At 53.5% G+C, this 19,132-nt stretch overlaps 2 protein-coding genes across 5 annotated transcripts; both read right to left on the bottom strand.

Moving 5' to 3' along the window:
- Positions 1 to 4,445: 4,445 nt before the first annotated feature.
- NRN1L (neuritin 1 like) lies at positions 4,446 to 5,851 on the bottom strand. Its single transcript, XM_047079018.1, has 3 exons — positions 5,761 to 5,851; positions 4,866 to 4,998; positions 4,446 to 4,731 (listed from the first exon to the last, which is right to left on the bottom strand). The coding sequence occupies exons 1-3, from the start codon at positions 5,849 to 5,851 to the stop codon at positions 4,446 to 4,448; spliced, it is 510 nt and encodes a 169-aa protein (XP_046934974.1).
- A 371-nt stretch (positions 5,852 to 6,222) lies between these two features.
- Positions 6,223 to 17,696, bottom strand: EDC4 (enhancer of mRNA decapping 4). Of its 4 annotated transcripts, none has more exons than XM_047078605.1 (29): positions 17,435 to 17,696; positions 14,617 to 14,773; positions 14,172 to 14,283; positions 13,775 to 13,874; positions 13,324 to 13,513; positions 13,069 to 13,216; positions 12,878 to 12,982; positions 12,441 to 12,550; positions 12,266 to 12,349; positions 12,077 to 12,172; positions 11,884 to 11,986; positions 11,586 to 11,766; positions 11,426 to 11,498; positions 11,232 to 11,323; positions 10,966 to 11,165; positions 10,753 to 10,871; positions 10,508 to 10,676; positions 9,748 to 10,181; positions 9,559 to 9,663; positions 9,322 to 9,474; positions 9,196 to 9,232; positions 8,886 to 9,063; positions 8,619 to 8,774; positions 8,399 to 8,514; positions 8,137 to 8,302; positions 7,863 to 8,049; positions 7,551 to 7,770; positions 7,001 to 7,164; positions 6,223 to 6,750 (listed from the first exon to the last, which is right to left on the bottom strand). In XM_047078605.1, exons 1-29 carry the CDS (start codon positions 17,517 to 17,519, stop codon positions 6,558 to 6,560), a joined length of 4,233 nt encoding a protein of 1,410 aa, XP_046934561.1. In that variant the 5' UTR covers positions 17,520 to 17,696; the 3' UTR covers positions 6,223 to 6,557. The 4 variants fall into 4 exon arrangements, with proteins under 4 accessions (XP_046934561.1, XP_046934563.1, XP_046934562.1 ...); XM_047078607.1 differs by having other exon boundaries at positions 10,508 to 10,661; positions 17,435 to 17,695; XM_047078606.1 differs by having other exon boundaries at positions 10,966 to 11,153; positions 17,435 to 17,695.
- Between the last annotated feature and the right edge of the window lie 1,436 nt (positions 17,697 to 19,132).

Genomic DNA, 19,132 nt, shown 5'->3' with positions numbered 1-19,132 from the left:
GTGTATCCTGAGACTTTGCAAATCAAGTAGATTTAAAAAAAAAATGCTACCATTAAGACTTCTCTATAAGGGGCGCCTGGGTGGCTCAGTCGGTTAAGTGTCCAACTCAGGTCATGATCTCCTAGTCCGTGAGTTCGAGCCCCACGTGGGGCTCTGTTCTGACAGCTCAGAGCCTGGAGCCTGCTTCGGATTCGGTGTCTCCCTCTCTCTCTGCACCTCCCCCGCTAGCATTCTGTGTCTCTCTCTCTCTCTTAAAAAGTAAACGTTAAAAAAAAATTTTAAAGACCTCTATAAGATCAGAATTATCTCACTACTTTACAATAAACTCAAACTGCAGGGGTAAAAAGTAGATGACACAGGTGATAAGGGCATTGTAACCTCCATCCATCTACCTCATTTCAGTCTGTTCATTTGTTAAAATATTGAGTATTTATTTCGTACGTTCAATTGTCTTTGACTGTATAAGCCAATGTTATACTTTAAAGCTAAAAAATACATTAACATCAATAAAACATCATGGTTTGTTTTATGCAGTAGAGTTTCATAAAAGATTTTATTTAAGGGACACCCGGGGGGCTTACTTGGTTGACTGTCCAATTTCAGCTCAGGTCATGATCTTGATCATGAGTTCCGGTCCCAGATCAGGTTTGCTGCTGTCAGAGCAGAGCCTGCTTGGGATCCTCTGTCCCCCAACTCCCCCAGCCCTCCTCTGCTTGCACTCTCTCTCTCTCAAAAATAAACATTAAAAGGGGCTCCTGGGTGGCTCAATCGGTTGAGCCATCGATTTGGCTCAGGTCATGATCTTGTGGTTGGTGGGTTTGAGCCCCACTTTGGGCTCTGTGCTGGCAGTGTAGAGCCTGCTTGGGATTCTTTCTCCATCTCTCTGTGCCTCCCCACTCACACTGTCTCTCAAAATAAATAAAGAAAAGCTTTAAAAAATTAAACATTAAAGAAAAAGATTTTATTTAAAAAACACCTTTAGGGGTGCCTGACTAGCTCAGTGGAGTGGATGACTCTTGATCTCAGGGTTGTGGGTTCAAGCCCCATACTGGGTGTAGAGATCACTTTTTAAAAAAATTAAAGGGGGACCTGGGTGGCTCAGTCCATTAAGCGCCTGACTTTTGATTTTGGCTCAGGTCATGATCTCACAGTTCATAAGATGGAGCCCCAAGTGGGGCTCTGTGCTGACAGCACAGAGCCTGCTTGGGATTCTTTCTCTGCCCCTCCCCTGCTAGAGCTCTCTCTCTCTCTTAAAATAAATAAACATTTTTTAAGCTATAAAAAAATGTTTTAATTAAAAAAAAAACCTTTAAAAATCACTCCTCTCCCCCGCCCCCACAAAGAATCACTTCCAAAAGTCTAGTGTGATAATTAAGGGCATGGACTTGGGGCCAAACAAACCTGGGATCATATCCCAGATACTTCCACAGCTGTGTGACCTTGGGCAAGACATCTCCCCTCCTTAAGCCTCATTTTTCTTATGTTTTATGGGGATCATAATCCCGACCCCACATCATTGTTGTGAAAGGTTAAAAGTAATATGGAATTCAATGGGGCACCTGGGTGGCTCAGTTGGTTAAACATCAGACTTTGGCTCAGGTCATGATCTTGTGGTTTATGGGTTTGAGCCCTGCAAGTGTCTCTTAATTTCCGCTCAGGTCATGATCTCACAATTTGTGAATGGAGCCCCACATCAGGCTCTGCACTGACAGCGAGGAGCCTGCTTGGGATTCTATTTTTCCCCCTCTCTCTGGCCCTCTCCCTGCTCTTTCTCTCTCTCTCAAAAATAATAAATAAATAAACCTAAAAAATAATAAGGAATTCTAGGGTTGATAAGGCATAGAAATCCACACAACACCCCAGTTTTACAGACATTCAGCAACTTAATTCAACAAGTATTTATTGAGCCCTTGCTACTGGCAGGTGCTGGTCTGGGCTCTGGTAAAGATCAAAGGGCCTTGAGATGAAGAGGCATGTTTATGCAGAGGGACTCAGCTCTGGACATTCAGCCCCCAAGCTCTACCCTGAACAATAAGCTTTTCCATAGCCACAGAGCTGTAAATGTAAGACACATCATCACCATGATGCTCTGGGCTGGGCAGATGTGTCTGGGGCCCAGTCTGCCTATCAGCCCACCCCTCTCCTCCAGCTCTGGGATGAAACATACAAAGCTCTTAAGCCCTTGGCCAGATAGCAGATTCTATCCCCACCCCCATGCACACACTCCAGGTCACTCACTTCCAGGGAAGAGCAGGGACTTAGCAAAAACCAGGGGAAAGTAGGGCACAGCAGGAGGATAGTAATCCCTCTGATGGCTGGCCATCACAGTTGGGCCCCTGCTCCTAGCCACCAATCAACAGTGGCTTTGAGAAGACTTTTGGGATTTGGATCCCCAGCATCATCCTGCCCAAAGTATGCCCAGGCTAGGTAAAGGGGCTGCCCCAAATGACATATCCTCCATGCTGAGGTCGTTCTTGGTCCAAGCTCTTATTGATATAACACTTTCTATGCTAGGCTTAGAGATTCTTTCATTCCACACACTTCTACAAGTGCAGCCTTTATACCCAGCCCAAAAGTGGGTGCTAGAGACATAAAGAATGAAGAATTCTGACCCAGACCCAAATAGTAGCAAGTCACTGTTATCAGTATTGAGACAGAAGACAGCCGGGGAGCTGTGTGGATCTGCAGGAGGCTTCTGATTCAGCTTGGAGTCAGGGTTATGAAGGAGGTGATACTGAACAAGAAAAGGAGTTCACCAGGAGGATATGGGGAAGGGTATTCTGAGTTCAGAGAATAAATGTACAAAGACCCAAGGGAATAAAAGGCTGGCATTTCCTTCTGGAAAATTCTGGTCAAAGGGGGGCAGTTGTGGGAGGAGTTTTCTCCTGATTTTTCCCCTTCAAGTCATGTGAGAAGATGGGTAATGACTGGTTGGGAGATAGAAGTGGAGGTGAATGAAGCACAGAAGTCAAGGTAGGGCAGAGATTGCTGATTGAGGTATCTGAGCTAACTGGAATGGGAAGGTGTTTGGGAAGTATGGATGAAGTAGGGCTCCTAAATGTGAGGATGGAAGTCTCTGGAGGCACCTATCACCCTGGAGCCAAACAATGGTTCAATTAGGCCCGATTCTGTCCTGGGAACAATAGCTCCCTGGCATGGGATCTAGTGTATACCTAGTCTGCCAAGCTCTAAATGCCAACCCTGATTCCTTTGGGCCCCTCTTGTAAAGCCCTGTCCAATTCAGCCCCACCCATTCTGACCTCTTCTATCACCCTCATCACATGCCTTCCCTGAAGGCTCCCCTGATGTCAAGGACTAGGTAGGCAGATCACTGCTCCATGCTCAGGTAGAAGGGAGTTGCAGGAGTGGACTGAAGCAACTGTGGGCAGAGCTGGTTTATGCAGGGCCTCACAGAATGAGGGCCTCATAGAATGAAAAAGAGCTTAACATCAGAATCAGTTCTCAATTTTTAAAAATGGCAAATAAGGCAGAGGGAGTGTGAGCAGAAGTCAGTGAGTTCACGGCACTGCCCACACAAGTCATGCGGTGGTGGTGGAAGAGTGACCGAGAGAGGGTCTCACCCTCTCTGAGGACTCCTCCTTCCCTCAGGATTCTGCCCATGCAGATTCTTGCTCTTCGCCAGAGTGGACAGGGGCTCCTCACACGCATGCTCATTCCATGCTTCCAGAAAGTCTTCTGGGATTGTTGACTTCACAATGCATACCTCTTCTCAAAGAACAAGCTTGAGTAGAGTCCAGAGGAATCCTCATTATGACCGCAGTTTCTGCAGCTCCAGGTCACCTCAGGGACTTGAATACAGACCCCAACAGGGACTCCCCACTTTCTGGAACAGGCTCCCCTCAAGTAGATCAGGACCCCGGAGAGGGAGAGGACAGAGCATTTAATCTGTCTTGAAGGCTAAGGTGGTAGTTAGCAGAGGGAGGATGAGGTGGTGGCATGGCAGGAATGTGGAGGCTGGAATGTGGGGATGGGGGTGGACTGGCTTGAGGAGCTTGGGGGTGAGGTGGTACACTCCACGCTCTCACCTTGCCTGTAAAGGCCAGGATATGAAGGGCAGGCAGGGGTAGGAATGCCAGCCTGGGAGAACAGAGGAAGGCTGTGCATTCCGGTAGATTTCAGGTCACCACCAGAGCTCTTGGAACCTGCACACAATGGAAAGCTTTGCACAGCCAGCCCTGGGAAATGAGTGTCTGTAAGTAGAAAGATTGAGTCCCCTGTGGCAGCCATGGGCCCCACCCATCCAGTCCTGGGGATCAGCTTCTGGAGGCCTCCGCCCCAGCCAAGCAGGCTATAGCCAGAAGAAAGGAAGGAGCTTAGTACAAATATAAATGCCTTTAATGAAAGCCAAGGGCACTCTGCAGAGCCCCAGCAGCAGCCACCAGAGCAGGGTAGGAGGCAGGGGTGCCGCTACTCCACTAGACTGGCTAGGCCAGAGGCCCTAGGAGGCAGGCAAGTGCCAGAGCAGCTGCCAGCAGTGGGGGTGCAGGGGCTGGGCTATGTGCAGACCCTGTTGCCTGCAGTGTCTCCTGGTTGGTCTCAGGGCCCTTGCCATGCTCCCTAATGCGCACAGGGGTGCCACACAGAGCATGCAAGTTATCTGGGTGTGGGGCGCGGCGAGCTTCTTGCTGTAGTGACTCCCACACGGCAGCAGCCTCCTCCGGACAGCGCAATAGGACTCGGGAGGCACAGATGTGGAAGTCATTCCAAGACCTGTTAAAGGCTTGGGGTTAGGGTAATTAGGTGGGGCAAAGAGACTTTTCTAATGGGAAGGAAAAGGTTCAGGCCCCAAGGGCCTGGTGGTGGGGGTCTGGTGATCAGGTGGCTGTCGTCACACCTACCCTTACCTGCAGACAGTCTCCAGTTCGCCTCCCAGGCCCATGCTGTCCCCCAAGCGGATGAGACATTCAGCAAAGCCCTGGTATATGGTGTCACAGCCCCCTGGGCCTGTTGCAGCTGCTGCCAGAGGAGATACAAGGACTAGGGGTGGGGGTGGAGAATGGTTGATAGCATGAGTCGCCTGGCTCCACTTCCCCACTAAGCCCCCAGGGGCTTGTTTACCTGAGTATGCTCTGGGGACGTGACTCAGCGTGAAACAGAGGCACCCAAGAGAACCAAGGGGCATGTCTGGTGATCACCTGCATTGACCGCCCCCCTCTAGATGCAATGGGGACAGGATACGTAGAGAGGGGGAAGAAGGTGTCCCATCCCAAGGGGCTGACTCTTCCTCTGAGCTTCTAGGGCTGCAGGCCAGGTGAGGATGTTCCAAATGCAGGAGTCAGGACACAGAGAAGAGGGGCAGAGTCCAGGGCTATTGGGCTTCCTGAACTGTCCTGCAGCCTAGATAAGCTTCGCCTGGCCTTCCCACCCCATCCCCAAAGACAGGTGTTTTCAGCCAGGTAGAACAGGATACAGGGGTCAGGATCTAGGTGAGACCCTAACAGAGGACCTCAGGGGTCCCACAGCTGGTCTAAGAGTCCCATCACAGCCTATGTCTCCATTTATTGGAAAGGGGGCTGTGGAATTTCAGGGTCCTTTCCCCACGACTAGGCCTCAGTTCATGCCCATTTTGCATCCTGAAACCACTGGAACACGTTATTCCTTTGCTGGAGCCCTTGCACCTCCTCTCCAGCCTGGTTCTCAGCACTCAAGGCTGTGCCTCTGCTCCCACACACCCTATACCCAGACTGGGGAGAGTGTGCCGCCCTGTTGCCAAGCTGGGTCTGGCACTCCCGCACTCACCAAGTGGTAGCAGCAGCAGCAACAGCCCCAGCACACCGGATGGTCGGGGCAGTCGCTGGCGGTGGTGACAGGAGGAGTAGCTGCGCATCATCCCCGTCTGGGAGCCTAGTGCCTGAGCTAGCAGCTTGGAAGCGCAGCCCTTCGGCCCAGCCTCCGGAAGAAGGGCCTGTGATTGGATGGGAGTCGGGGGCGGGGCCCAAAGCCAGCTGGCGGCCCCACCCCAGTAGGGAGATAGGCAAAGGCGGGTAGGGACCAAAGAGAGAAGAGCTGGGGACACAGGCATTGCAGAGCTGACCCCAGGGCCCTCTCTCAGAGATGGAGAGGGGTTTCTGGGAAGAAAGTTGCGCAGATGAGGGTGGGTGTCCAGGCACCTGGGTTAGCCTAGACAGAACTCCACACAGGGAGGAGACGGAAGAGAGAACAGAGGCCCTTATCAAAGTTACACCAAATGCACACACATGCTCCATTTTATTCCAAAAGCATTTAATTGAATTTCTCAACATTTTTCAAAAACAAAAAGATCCAAATCGGAGGTAAAAAGGAATATGGAAAATTCAACTCAAGTGGTGTCACGATCTCAGGGGTCATGCTCCAGGCATGGCAGAACCCAAGAAGGCACAATACCCACCATGGGCCCAGCCAAAACCTGCTGGCTACCACAACCTGTAGACCACATCCAGTGCTCTCCCCTCAAACACCCCAGAGGTGGGAGCCTAAGCAGGTAAAAGGACAGACACTAGCCTAAGCCTGTGTGCTGGCCTTCAGTGCCTCCCCACCCCTGGGCAAGGCAGGCTTAGCTAAGGGAGGCTAGGGGTTACAAGGCCGTGCAGCATGAGGCTGAGACGCCGGGCCACTTTGCCAAGTGAGTTGTGCGGCTCAGCCTGCAGGAACTGAAAGAGCTTCTGGCGCACCTGGGCCATGACGGAGCCCATGTGGTCCCGAGTGATGGGGTCACTGTGGTCCAGGTGCATCACAGCCTCTTCCAGGTAGCTGTGGTGGAAGAAAGGGACAAGATACAGGTGGGTTCCAGCAAATGGGAGTGCCCCCTAGTGGCACTGAGGCCCAGAGGGACGGCTGACGGGGGGGGGGGGGGGGGGGGGGAGCGGGGAGGGTCCTCAAAGCCTGAGATGGGTGGGAACAGAGGTGGAGAAAATTAGGAAGCAGAGTCAGGCAGACGTCTCTGCTTTGAACTGCTCCCCCACCTTCACCCCAGCCTGTCTCCTGACCTGAGTCCACTCACCTGAGCTTGAGGTCAGTTCGAGTACCAAGGTCAGAGGCCAGCTGCTGGATGAGAGAAAGGAGCACAGGCTGGGAGAGTGGGCAGGGTGGCTGCCCAAAAACCTGCCCTGGGTCCACAGTTTCACACACATACAGCACCAGGTTCAGGTCAGCAGCCGTCAGGGCCTAGGGTAAGAACAGTATTTATAGGTAATGTCAGAATGGAATACCTACTTGTCTGGCTGTGTGGCCAGGGAAATAATGACCAGGGTAGGGTACCGAGGGCTCCAGAGGGGGATACTCAGGGGCCCAAAGACAGTAATATAGGGGTGTGTTGTTACTTTAAGAGATCAGGAGAGGTTTCCTAAGAAGGGTGGTCATGAAGCAAGGTAGACTGAGGTAAAAAGACCCTGGAACCAGGCAGAGAAGTAGGGGGAAATGGCCAGAAAGGCCAAAGAGAACCAAGAACAGCCTGTTAGGGTCAGACTACCCAGAGCCTGACAGGTAGAGTATGGTGTGTGGGCCTTGTCAGGAAACACCTAACCCCTACCTGGACCTAATGCTTGGCGTACCTGCTGGAAGGCCTGATTGAGGTGGCCCTGCTGCAGCAGCTGTAGAATATGGGCTTGCTGGGCCTGGCAGTCGAGGTGGGCAGCGGGGACAGGTGTGCCAGCTGCTGAACGCATGGCCTGCATGATGCTAGACGTGACGGCGGCCTGTTGCTCCTTAAGTGCTACACTCACCTCACCTTTAACGATGCGCTGTACCTGTGCTAAAATTGACTCCTGCAGGCTGCAAAGGGAAGTGAGGGAGATGAGGTAGATAAGAAGTCCCGTCTGGCACTTTCAAAACACACCACCTTGCCCAGCACCCTGCCCACACACCTGCCCACAGCCACGTGCAGCTGGTGCTGCACCTCAGCCCGAACGCTGCTGGATACAGTGGCTGCCATCTGCTCAGTGGCACCCTGCAGTGTGCTGACCAGGCCTCGCAGCTGGGCCAACACGGGCTCCCGTGCTTCCTGTTCTCGTGCCTTCCGGCTCTTCATGTGGCTCTCTAGCTGCTGCAAGTCTGAGAGGTCACCATAGGGGCCATGAGAGGGATAGTGGGGGAGAGGGGGCCAGCCCCTCCCACCTTGAAGCATATGACCCCACTCACATTCTTGCGTGCCCAGTCGGAAGCTATCATTGATCTGCTGGAACATGGCCTGGCAGCTCTTCTCAAAGGCTGGCAGTACCACGCTCTGGAAGGCTTCACGGTAGGCAGCCTGCATTGGCCCCTGTAATGTGTCTGCAGCTGCTCGGGCAATGGCATCTGTCAAGTTCTGGGGGAAGAGGGAAGGCTGAGTTGAAAGGCTGAGCCCAAGTTGGCCTGACCTGGCCCACCAACCACCAACCTGTCATCTGGGGCCCTACAGCACCTTGGACTTTAGTAGCTTGGAGATATTCTCTTTCATGCTACCCTCCACAGCTGTGAGCTTGGTGGCCACTGAATTGCTCAGTTGGCCTGCCACTGGCTCCAAACTCCTGGAGACACCTGGGGCAGGGTGAGGAGGAACAGGTAGAGCCATGAAAGGCAGCTTGACAGATAGGAAGCCCCACTCCCACCTGGCCCACCCAGAGTCTCCACACAAAACTCACATGGAGGCACCGTCTTCTTGATCTCATCCCGTATGCTGCGCTCTAGCCGACCAGCTATAGCTGAAGACAGTGCCTGGGACAGCTGTTGCGTCAGCTGCTCCTGCAGCTGCCCACCCCGCTGCTGCCCCTCAGCCAGTGCCCGCTCCAGCCGCCGCTCTGCGTTGTAGCTAAGGAATAGGCCTGAAGCGGGTCCCACATCCCTTCCTGGGGCCAAGAATGCTGCTGCTTCAACCGACCCCTGTGCCATGCCACAACCCATAAGGATACGGTCTTGCTCATGCCGTGACTCTAGGGCGCGTTCTACGTGGCCCGTGACTGTGCTCTGCAAGCCTTCAAGTTGGGTGCAAAGACGCTGCAGCAATTCTTCCTGGCTGTGCCGCAGCTCTGCCAGCTCTCTCTGCTGTTGCCAAATTAGTGCTGGCCAGTCGTCAGGAGGTTCTGCCACCTGCCAAAAGCACTGACAATCAGGTGATGCCGCCCCATACATTCTCACCCACCAGACCAGGGAATGGCCCAGAGCCCTTCCCACCCTCACATGGAGGATTCTCAGAAATGGAAAAGGTGTTACTTCACTTACCTGGTGCTCCATGAGCCGGGATCCTACGGCCGAATCCCTGCCATGGGCAAGAAGTACCTCAGGCTACGTCAGGCACGGCAGCCTGGGGACCACCCCTCTCCCTGGCCCCAGGACCCCACCCCCTACCCGTCATCTTTCTTGCCCTTTCTCTTAAGCTTGGGTGAGGCTCGAGGAGATCCCTTGGTCTTCCAGTCCTTGGCTGGCAGCCGTGGAGTGGGAACTTTGGTGCCAAAGCCCCCTGCAGCAGAGGCAAGGCTGGCCACTTCATCATCATGGTCACTGTAGGAAGGGGAAAGACAAAGATAAGCACCTACCCACTTGCTGGCTCTCCCTATGAGAGGAACAGTGTAGGGTGGCACCTACCTTTGCTCAGCACTGGCATCCTGGCTATCATGTTGCTGCAGGAGGTGATAAGGTGGTCGATGGAAGGCCAGGCTCTTGTGCTTCTCCTGGAGGCCATTCCTGGGACTGAAGGAACAGGCCGACTCAACAGTGCATGACTCTATCTGAAACCCCTACCACCAGCACACTTTGTCCTGCCAGGCTCCTCACCTCTCTGCCAGGCTGCTGCAGGTCTCACGAGTAATGTCTGGTGCCGTAGGCCAGACCTGATTGTCAGGGGCTGTGGCTTCCTGGGTCAAGGCTGCCTCCAAAAGGGAAGGGGTACTATGCCGATCCCCATCCCCAGGGCCTCCATCCAGGCCAAGCTGAGAGCCAAGCTCAGACGCTGGCCGGGGCCGTGGGGACAGCAGGTGTAGCGCTGAGGCAGCCGAGGCCATACTATCTGGTTCAAGACCCTCAGGAGCAGAGGAGACAAAACCACGGGAGAGGGCCTCAGATGCAATCTCAGGGATGTCCTGGGACAGGGCAGTGGAAGCTGAGGAGATAACATCAGGGGAGCGGGTACGGCTAGGGGAAGCCTGGGGTAGCCCCAGGGGTTCCACTTCCTGCAGCTCCAGTGATAGTGCAGAAGCAGCAGTAGGCACCTGAGGTAGAGCAAAGATGGGACTTAGGTGGTGGGACATGGGGATGGGAGAGCACAGAGATGAGGCCCTGACGTTTGTAGAGATGAGACACTGCAGTGGGGGATGCAGATCAAAAATCCCACAGCCCAGGAGGGGAGGAGGTAGGAAAATAGGCTATGGGAAGTAGAAATATAGGATATAGGTTGAGAAGTTGCCCTCCAGGGAACAGGGAAGGCTGGAATGACCTCAGGGAAAGGCCTCAGGTGCTATGGGAGTAGAGTGCCACCAAGCTTCCCACAACCAGATACCTGCCACCCTGCACTTCATACACACTCCTACACACACACCTGTCCAGGTGCTTTGGGAGTCAGTTTGTCAGCTGGACCTGGGAGCAGGCTAGGCAAGAGGCTACGCGGGCTTGCCTGCAGGCTGCTGCTGCTGCTTATTGTCAAACTGCCATCCAGCTGCAACTTGGGGCTCAAAGTCAGCTCCTCGGGTGGCCTGGTGGCAGGAAGGCTAAGGTATAGCAGCCAGAGTTTGGTATCACCTGGCACCAGCCCCTGCCATCCCCCAACCCTGAGCCTCGCTTCACCTGGGCAGGGAGGGGTCCACAGCTGAGGTACTGCTCATGGCAGACACAGCTGTAAGAGAGGAGGAGCTGGAGCTGGAGCTGCTGCTGCTGCTGTTGCTGTTGCTGGGGGAGGCAGCAATCTGGGGAGAGGCAGGGGATCAGCACTATATGGCCTGCAGGTGGGACATTCCCGGGTCCCCTTGCCCTGAGCCCCACACTCCTCCACCAGCACACCTGCTGCAGGGAGGTGCTAGGTGTCATGAAGGCGTCAGGTGTCATCAGCTTGGGCTTGGTCTCACTGCTCAGACTGAGGAAGTCAGCAGGTGCAGGTAGCTCCACTATGCGTCGGAGGTCAGGCTGGGAGCCTTGGGTAGCTGACCCCAGGCCCTCAGAGCCCAGTTCGGGCCGAGACTCTCCAAATGCTGTGGGGAAAGCTGCCACTTGAGTCAGATCTCAGAACCTGGTCAGTCTAACCTGCTTCCCTCTTACTCCTCACTCACCGAAGTCCTCATGGGCAGTGTGGGTGGGGAGCGGGGCCACCACATCAGGGTTCAGCTGCGGCTGGAAGCGGATCTGTACGTCTTGCAATGCCCTATAGGCAGAGAAGAGATTAGGAGAGGACTCAAAGGGACCAGAACAGTAGGGTGGGGAGGGGCACAGACAGGGCACAGGTGAGACTTCCCAACGTACTCACTTAGTATGCACACAGAAGAGTTTGATGAGCACACCAGCTGCAGACTCCACGGCACCAGCTCCGTGGGTTCCATCTATAAAGACAGTGTGGGCAACTAAGCCTGGCCCTCTCTGACTCCACACTTCCCTACATACATATACCCTGACCCTGACCAGCTCACCAGCCCCTAGGCTGTCATTCTCTTCCTCAGCAGGTAGCACTTCAGTGTGCCGCAGCCGGCAGCGACTCACAACCTGGATACCGAAGCTCAGCACAGGATGGGTGAGCAGGAACTCAGAGATGGAGCTGAAGCAGGCACGGCCCTCCTCCTGGTTCTGCAGCAGCTCCATCACGTAGAGGACCTGCACAGAGAGTAAACTCACAGCTGAGCCCGGTGGCTGTGAGGGTTGTGGATGTGCCCAACACCCCTGCTGCCCTGAAGATACCGGCTCTGCCCAGGGTGCCCCACTATAGGTTACCTTCCGTTGCACATCGCTGAGAATAAGGTATTCAGCTGAGAGGTCCAGACAAACCTTGAGGCTGGGGGGCACACTCACTGAGCTAAAGATATCTGGGGAGAAACTGAGGGGCCGGGGAGGCAGGATTAATGAGACAGAGAGTGGAAATAACCCACATCCATAACTCTGCTGCCCCTAGCCAGCCTCTGCTTACCGAATTGTCTGCAGACAGGTCCAGGACACTGTGCACCACATCTTTAGCTCTCGATTCTGGTCAGCGCCAGTAATAAGGAACCTCCAGAAAGGTACTCTGCAAAGCACCAAGGCATCGAATAGCTGGCTGGGCCCCCTACTGGAGAATTAAGGTCCAGCCCACTACCCACCTGCCTGCCCACTCACTCACTCAGGGTCCTGTTTCTTATGGTTGTCACAGAACAGGAGGCAGGAAAGGGACCTCCCATCATGAGGCTTCCATTCGTGCAGACACCTGCAAGAAGGCAGATGATGGGCCTGAGTGAATGATCTGGTCCTCACCTTGGCGGGGGAGGGGTGTCTGGATCCCTCAGGCTCTGCCTTACCTTGGTTCATCCTGCCCCTCAATGTAGATCTGCCAGAACTTGACAAAGCCATCATGGCTTGCAGTAGCCAGGACAGTCCCATCGGGTGAGAGGGCCCCTTCACTTAGACACTGGGAAGAACCCAAAGAGCCTTGCTTTGCCACCTGCCTAGTGGTGGGAGCAAGCCCTTCTCAGGTGAGGATGGTAGTGAGCTGAGCTGACCCACAGTGGGTGCGTACGTTTTTATGAAAGACCGATTAAATGGATGACTGTACAGAAGATCAGACCCCTAGGCTGAAGCCAGGTTAGGCAGGCATTCCATAGGTAAGGGTCACTTTGTGTTCAGAGTTCCCACGGGCAGAGTGCCAGTAAAGCTGCCTGGGCAGGTGTGTTCAGGGGACAGATGAGGAACATAAGGAAAGTGGGGAGAGCAAGGAGGCAGTCAGTTGCAGGCTTACCGTGCTATGGCCTTTGACCACGATGAAGCCTTGCTTGATCTGGCTGACACGCACAGGCCAGGTGCTGTGGTTGGAGCGGAGCATGTCCAGGTCCCACACCTCAGCCTGCAGGGTACAAGATGAGTGTTCAGCCCATGCCCACACCATGGACGCTCTGTCCCCTCCTCTCCCCTCATGCATGGTTCCCTCACCCGGTCCTCATGCAACAGGGCCACCGTTGGGCTGCCCTCCTCACAGCAGTCCTCACTCTCCTCAGGAATGAAGGGGCACCAGATGATCCTACGGAAGTGGTTCAGTGGTGTACCCTCTGGCTGCTGGATGTGGACCAAGATCTCTTCTCTGAGCGGGGTGTTAAGGGCTAAACAGGTGGATGATGAGGTGTGTCTGGTAGCCCCAGTCCCACCTGCCTTTCTTCAGTCCCCCATCCCACCCCAGGGAAAGGATACTGAATTTTGCCATTAACTAGAGCCAAGCGCCACACAAACAGGTTGCCTGCCTCATCTAGGCAGGCCAGCTGTGAGGAATTCAGGTGTGCAAAGGCCAGATCAGCCACGCTGCCTGTGAAGCCCTTGAGCAGGGTCCGCTCCGAAGTGCTTACACTGATCACCCGCACCATCGCTGAGCCATTGTTGGCGGCTGGAATCAGAAGAGCAGTAGGCCACTGAGTAAGGTCCAGGCAGTGGCAGAGAAGCCCTGCCCTTGCCTGCCTCATTGTCACTACCAGTCTCAAGCTCAGTTTTCCCAATTGGCTCCCCAAGGCCTGTCTGAGGTGGGGGCAGCACAGATAAGCCTTCTACTGTACCCTAAAGGCTGAGTGGGCTGAATGGCCTCACAGTGGATTTGCATCTCTGAGGCTTCTAGCAGAACAGCTCCCTCCTCTCCCCTGCCCCTACTCACCCCGAATGGCATAGGCCAAGAAGGAGTTGGACACAGCAATCAGGTTGCCGTAGTAGTATTTCTGCTCCCAGTCATACTTGGCCACAGGCTGGATTTTCACCTGAGAAATAAGGGTGAGGAAGGTTGTGGAGGCTGAGGGCTAGGTTAATTCTGCCAGAGCCCAGTTGGTCCCCAGCATCCCTGGGGACAGAAGATGCCCTATGTGTGAGCCCAGCCACACATTCACAACTCTTGAGGCCAGATTCCCACAGAGATTGGCAGCTAACCCTGGCTTTCTGAGACTGAGGCACAGTACCTGTCAAGTTGGTTCCCATAGGAATTGGCAACATGGGTTAGGGGAGGGAAAGGCTGAACATGTCCCCATCCACCATACATGCCACAACATCCTGGCACCCACCTTGTTGCTGCCCCGTGCCTTGCTTGAGATGCTAGAGTCACTGCTGGCCACAATCTCCACCTCCTTGGCCAAAATCCCAATGCACGTAGAGCTGTCATCTCCTGAGAGGCAGCTATGGGAAGGGATGAACAAGCTTGACTCCTGTTCCTACAAAGTCTCAATGGGCATGGTCGGGAGGGGGAGAGAATACAACCACTCTAGTAAAGGTGTCAAGTCCCAGGTGCTCAGCTATGCCTAGTCTACTGGTCCCCAAACCCACAGTTCCCTTTGCTCACCTCCCTCCTTGGTAATGGGCCTATTTCCATGCTAAAATGGAAGCTCAAACTTCAGATCCAGGCCAAGCTCTTTGGCTTGTCCTTTCCTCTCACTCTAGCACAAATATAACATGATTAAGTGCATCATCCCAAAGACCCAGCACCACCACTGCGATTTCCCAGATACTCACATGACCTGCTTTTCCTGAAGATTAATAGGTGGCATGGCCCGGACACCAGACTTGTTTGTTGAAGTACCATCACCTGAGCAGAGGGGGTCTGGGACCAGAAGCCCATTGAGATCTCCATTGTAGGCATTAGATGGCCGCTGGCTCTCTGCACTGGGACCTGGGGATAGAAACGGCTGCTCTGAAGGTTGTTCCACCTGCTCACTGGCCTCTCCTCCTGTAGAATTTCATTCAAGAACCATGAGGTGCTCTAGGAACATTGCACTGAGGGAGCCATGTCAGTGGGGAGGAGGGCCCTTGGTTCATCTTTTGTTCCATAAACTGATAGTTTATGGACTCAGTCTCTGCCAGGACCAAGGATGTGCATGGGGCTCTTCTACCTGAAGGAGGAGTAAAGCTATCAAGAATCTGGTGAAGTCAATTAATACTCAGGCTCAGGTCGGCACAGAGGGGCTCTGCGTACTTGAGGGAAGGCATGGGAAGGGTCAGGACAGACTTCACAGAGGAGATGCCATCACAGCCTGTGTGGCTGGAACACACAAACAGGAAAGATGGAGGGAAAACAAGCTACAGAGGTCTCAGGTATGAATCTTGGGTGCTTAAATTCTCCCTGTAGCAATGAGAGCCACAGAAGAGTGAGAGTGTGTGTGTGTGTCTCTGTCTCTCTCTATATATACACATATACATATATGCATACACACACATATATCTTTTTTTTTTTTTTTTTTGAGAGGGAGAGTGAAAGAGCACGTGTGTGCACATGAGCAGGGGAGGGGTGGAGGGGGAGAGAGAGAATCCCAAATAGGATCTACGCTGAGAGGACAAGGAGCTCAATCCCACTACTATGGGATCACGACCTGAGTTGAAATCAAGATTCAGAAGCACAATCGACTGAGCCATCCAGATGCCCCTAGAGAGCCACAAAAGAGTTTTAAATGGGAAGATGACATGGTCTGCTATGGCCAAAAGACTGACTGCTTTAAGTCAGCATGTAGCATAGTTGAGAATCCAAGTAAGAGATACTAGGTCCTAGACCAAGATAGTGGTAGAAGATAGACAAGCAAGATGGACTCCTAACACATTAAAGGACATCAATAAGGAAGTAAGAAAGAAAGGAACCTCCCCCTCACAGAAATGGCTCAGAAGACGAACCACCTTGGGCATGTAAACTCAGAAAGAATGGACATGAAGGAGTTGGGACAAAGTAAAGAGAAACTGTAGTTGGGAAAGACAGCATTTCAGTTGTTTGCCATTGGCTGTTTCAAGCACCCTCACAGGCTCAGACACCACCCTAAAACTCCCAGGTGACAAAGAGACTAGGGCTCCACATTGAAAAACATGGTAAGTTTCTAGTCACAAGACAGTATGGAGTTTGACATGGTGTTCCGTTGAGAGGAGACCAACAAGAGCTACTTGGAAAACTGGGCAATTAGGTACCAATCAACAAATAAGGAATTAAGTGGAAAGCCTGCAGGCCACTTCACTTGGATCAGAGCCACTTCAGCTGTTCAGGGAGAGGCTGGCCACTCTTCCTCCCAGGCAGGCTACCGTGAAGACAAACAAGCTACAAAATACTGGCCACATCAGACTCTACCAAAGCTTTGTGCAGTCTAGTCTGCACAGAGGGGATGAGCAGGAGAGGTCCAAGCCAAGCTCACAAGTAAAGGGAGCACACATTCCAGGTCTGGGATGAAATGCTTAGTGGTTTCGGGCAGCAGATGGATTTTCCTCAGGGGGCAAGGGGCAGCTAAACCCACCCAGGGTGAGCACCAGTGCCTGCTTCCAAAAGCAGCCAGTTTGGGCCTCCCAGCAGGTTTAAGAACAGGGTCCCAGGAAACACCAATTCTCAGCTGTGGTCACTGCATACCCACACCACCATCACCAGCCAATCTTTCAACCACTACAACTTTTCACAGGTTCCTGAATCTGCCAGGAAACTTTGGTGCCTTCACACATGCTATTTGTTCTTTGCAGAATGCCATTCTTGACACTCAATCACCTGTTCATATTATAACACCTAACCTAAACACTGTCTTCGGTCTCAGATCTGTTCTCAGGCACTCTCCAGCCCCAACCCCATCTACCATATCTCCATCACAGTACCAAAATACTCCTTTTTTTCAATGACAATTCCATGATGTTACAACCTCATTAGCTCTCCATGTTCTCAAGGCTCCTTGAGGGCAGGAGCAGCTCTATCACTACAAGCCCAAGTAAAGTTTAAGTAAATAGAAATAAACTAGGGCTTGCAAATGTTTGTAGCCCAATCCAATCAGTGTCATGCAATCTGTGATTTGCTTTAATCCCAGAAAGGACACGGAATTGGGGCTGGTCATCTTTCTCCTGAAAATCAGTTTTAGAACAGCAGACCTGGAGTCTGTATTCCAGAGTGAAGGGTAAATTGCAGAGGGGGACCAGTGGCTCCTCAGCCCAGCGCCTAGGTCTAGACCCAGAACTCCGCACACCGAGGCCAGACCAGGCCTCAGAACTATGGCACAAGGATAGGGAACCTGAGCTAGTCCCAGTAACACTACAGACCTTGGGGCCAGGACACGAACCGAGCCCTGCGGATTCAGAGGAGTCTCACCTTCAGCAGAGACGCTGAAGGACGCGAGGCAGAACGGCCCGGCTCGGGAATGGGAAGGGATTTGCACCCTTGACGGGCACGGTCAGCAATTTACCGCTCCAACCCCCGTCTTGCCTCACCAGCCAGGAGGATGCGGAATTGGTCCTGAGAGACCTGTGAGCCCTGAGGACGGCCCAGACCCGCGCCGCCCTTATGCCCGCTCGCCGAGAGCCCACCCCCGGTGTACTGGCTCACCCCCCGCGGGCCGGTCCAGCTTGAGGATGTCCCGCAGGTGCTGCGTGGCGTCCTCGATGTCGATGCTCGCGCAGGAGGAGGCCATGGGCCCAGGCGCAGGCGCCTTGTCCACGCCGCGTTCGTTTCGCTACCTCCGCGCAGAGTGCAGCCGCGCACAGCCCTGCCAGGACCAGACAGCAAGACACCGGTCACTAAACTCGATCCACCCGCCACCCGCAAACCGCCGCCCGCGCCGCGTCCCTGTGCCCCACCAGCACCACCAACCGCCTCCACTTCCGGCCCGCCAGAGCCCTGGCTCCCGGAACCTGCGCAGGGTGAAGAAGAAAGGTTCCGGGCTGGGGGCGGAAGCTTCACCCTTCCCGGACCCTTTGGTCAACGGGTGAGGCAAATCAACCTTCTTCAGGGCTGAGGCAGAGCAAATATCTATGTACTGGACTGCCCAAATCCCTGTGCACCTTGGGACATCCCGTCCAGTTTATGTCCATTACCAGAACACGAACTCATTGAGTCCAGAACTGGATCAACTTAGCCACCCAGGTTAGTCCCTCAGATCCCATCCAGGAAAAAGGTGAATTGGTAGGCTTCCCCTTTGCGAAATGGGGCAGGGCGACCCAAGGCCTCAGGGGGATTGTAAACCCAGGAATTGTAAGGGGAAGATAGTCAAATCACAAACATCGCATTGTTACTTAATATTCCCCAGCATCCCCTGCCCGCCCAGGCCTGACAACCTCAGGCAGGAAGAAAGAAACCAGAGTTTACAAACACCTCTTTATTGCAGAAATTTCAGGCACAGGTACATGGAAGAAGCTGTATTGCAGATTTTATACAGGGTGGTTTAAGAGGCAGCAGGCATCTACCTCTCTCCGGACCCCCATTCCCCAAACACATAGCATCCTAAATCAGTCCCACTGAAATCTCCTAAGTGTGGTCTTCTAAACACAGTTCATCATCCAACCCTCTACCGAGGGTAGCCAGGCAACTTGTGGGGGGTCTGAGGAAGTCCTTGGCCTCCATCCATAGTGCAGGGGGAAAGGGGAGTACAGGTCAGGCTTAACTGTGGAGCCCTCACCAATCTTAAAACCCCTAGCAGGGCACCAGCCCAAGACTTGGGTTTGGTTCTAGCTTTTGGTTGCGATCTTGCCACCAGACTTTATAACACCAGAGGTCTTAGGGCTAAGGGCTAGATTTGTAACGGGCAAGGCCTCTGTCCCCCAAACTGAGCAGAAACTGCCCTGATAGTTAATATTTCCTGGGACTTGAAGAAAACGTGAAGGTATGTGGTGAGGCAGGAAACAGAAGGCCTAGAGTTGCCTTGCAAAGGTCTGAGGGGTATGAAGTCCCAAAGCACAAATCCCTCAGTCTCAGACTGCCTACTTTCATAGCTCTAGATCTGTACCCCAGCCCAACTGGGCCTGGCTCTGCACTCTGCAGGCAAATGGAGGCTGACTGTTCTGGGCACTCACCTCTGGGCAAGGATATCCAAAACTGGATACAAAACTGGAGCTGCCTTCTGCTTGGCTTGGGGTTTATGGGGCCCCCTGGATGTGATCCTGACTGTTCTGGGGGTAGAACAGGATAGTCTCCCTCAAACCTTTGCTCATTTTATACAGGGTAGTTTTGCTGAGCCCTCAGCCCAGAGCACCTGAGCTTAATGAGTCATTTTCAGTGGGATTCTAGATCATCTCTATTACCAGAGCC

Source organism: Lynx rufus, unplaced genomic scaffold, assembly GCF_022079265.1.
Source record: "Lynx rufus isolate CCGP_SWC_20201006 ecotype Redwood Valley unplaced genomic scaffold, mLynRuf1.p SCAF_16, whole genome shotgun sequence".
Classification (NCBI taxonomy): domain Eukaryota; kingdom Metazoa; phylum Chordata; class Mammalia; order Carnivora; family Felidae; genus Lynx; species Lynx rufus.
This window is presented reverse-complemented; position numbering and strand designations above follow the sequence as displayed.

What these genes read in the sequence shown, in the direction of transcription:
- NRN1L (XM_047079018.1), bottom strand. Translation starts at nt 5,851, where the DNA reads ATGATGCGCAGCTACTCCTCCTGTCACCACCGCCAGCGACTGCCCCGA. An exon ending in GCTGCTGCTGCTACCACTTG is followed by an intron (nt 4,999 to 5,760) that starts GTGAGTGCGGGA and finishes CCCCACCCCTAG; the next exon opens with TCCTTGTATCTCCTCTGGCA. An exon ending in GAACTGGAGACTGTCTGCAG is followed by an intron (nt 4,732 to 4,865) that starts GTAAGGGTAGGT and finishes AGCCTTTAACAG; the next exon opens with GTCTTGGAATGACTTCCACA.
- EDC4 (XM_047078605.1), bottom strand. Translation starts at nt 17,519, where the DNA reads ATGGCCTCCTCCTGCGCGAGCATCGACATCGAGGACGCCACGCAGCAC. An exon ending in GTGGACCCCTCCCTGCCCAG is followed by an intron (nt 10,677 to 10,752) that starts GTGAAGCGAGGC and finishes GCTATACCTTAG; the next exon opens with CCTTCCTGCCACCAGGCCAC. An exon ending in CTGCACGTGGCTGTGGGCAG is followed by an intron (nt 7,771 to 7,862) that starts GTGTGTGGGCAG and finishes TTCCCTTTGCAG; the next exon opens with CCTGCAGGAGTCAATTTTAG.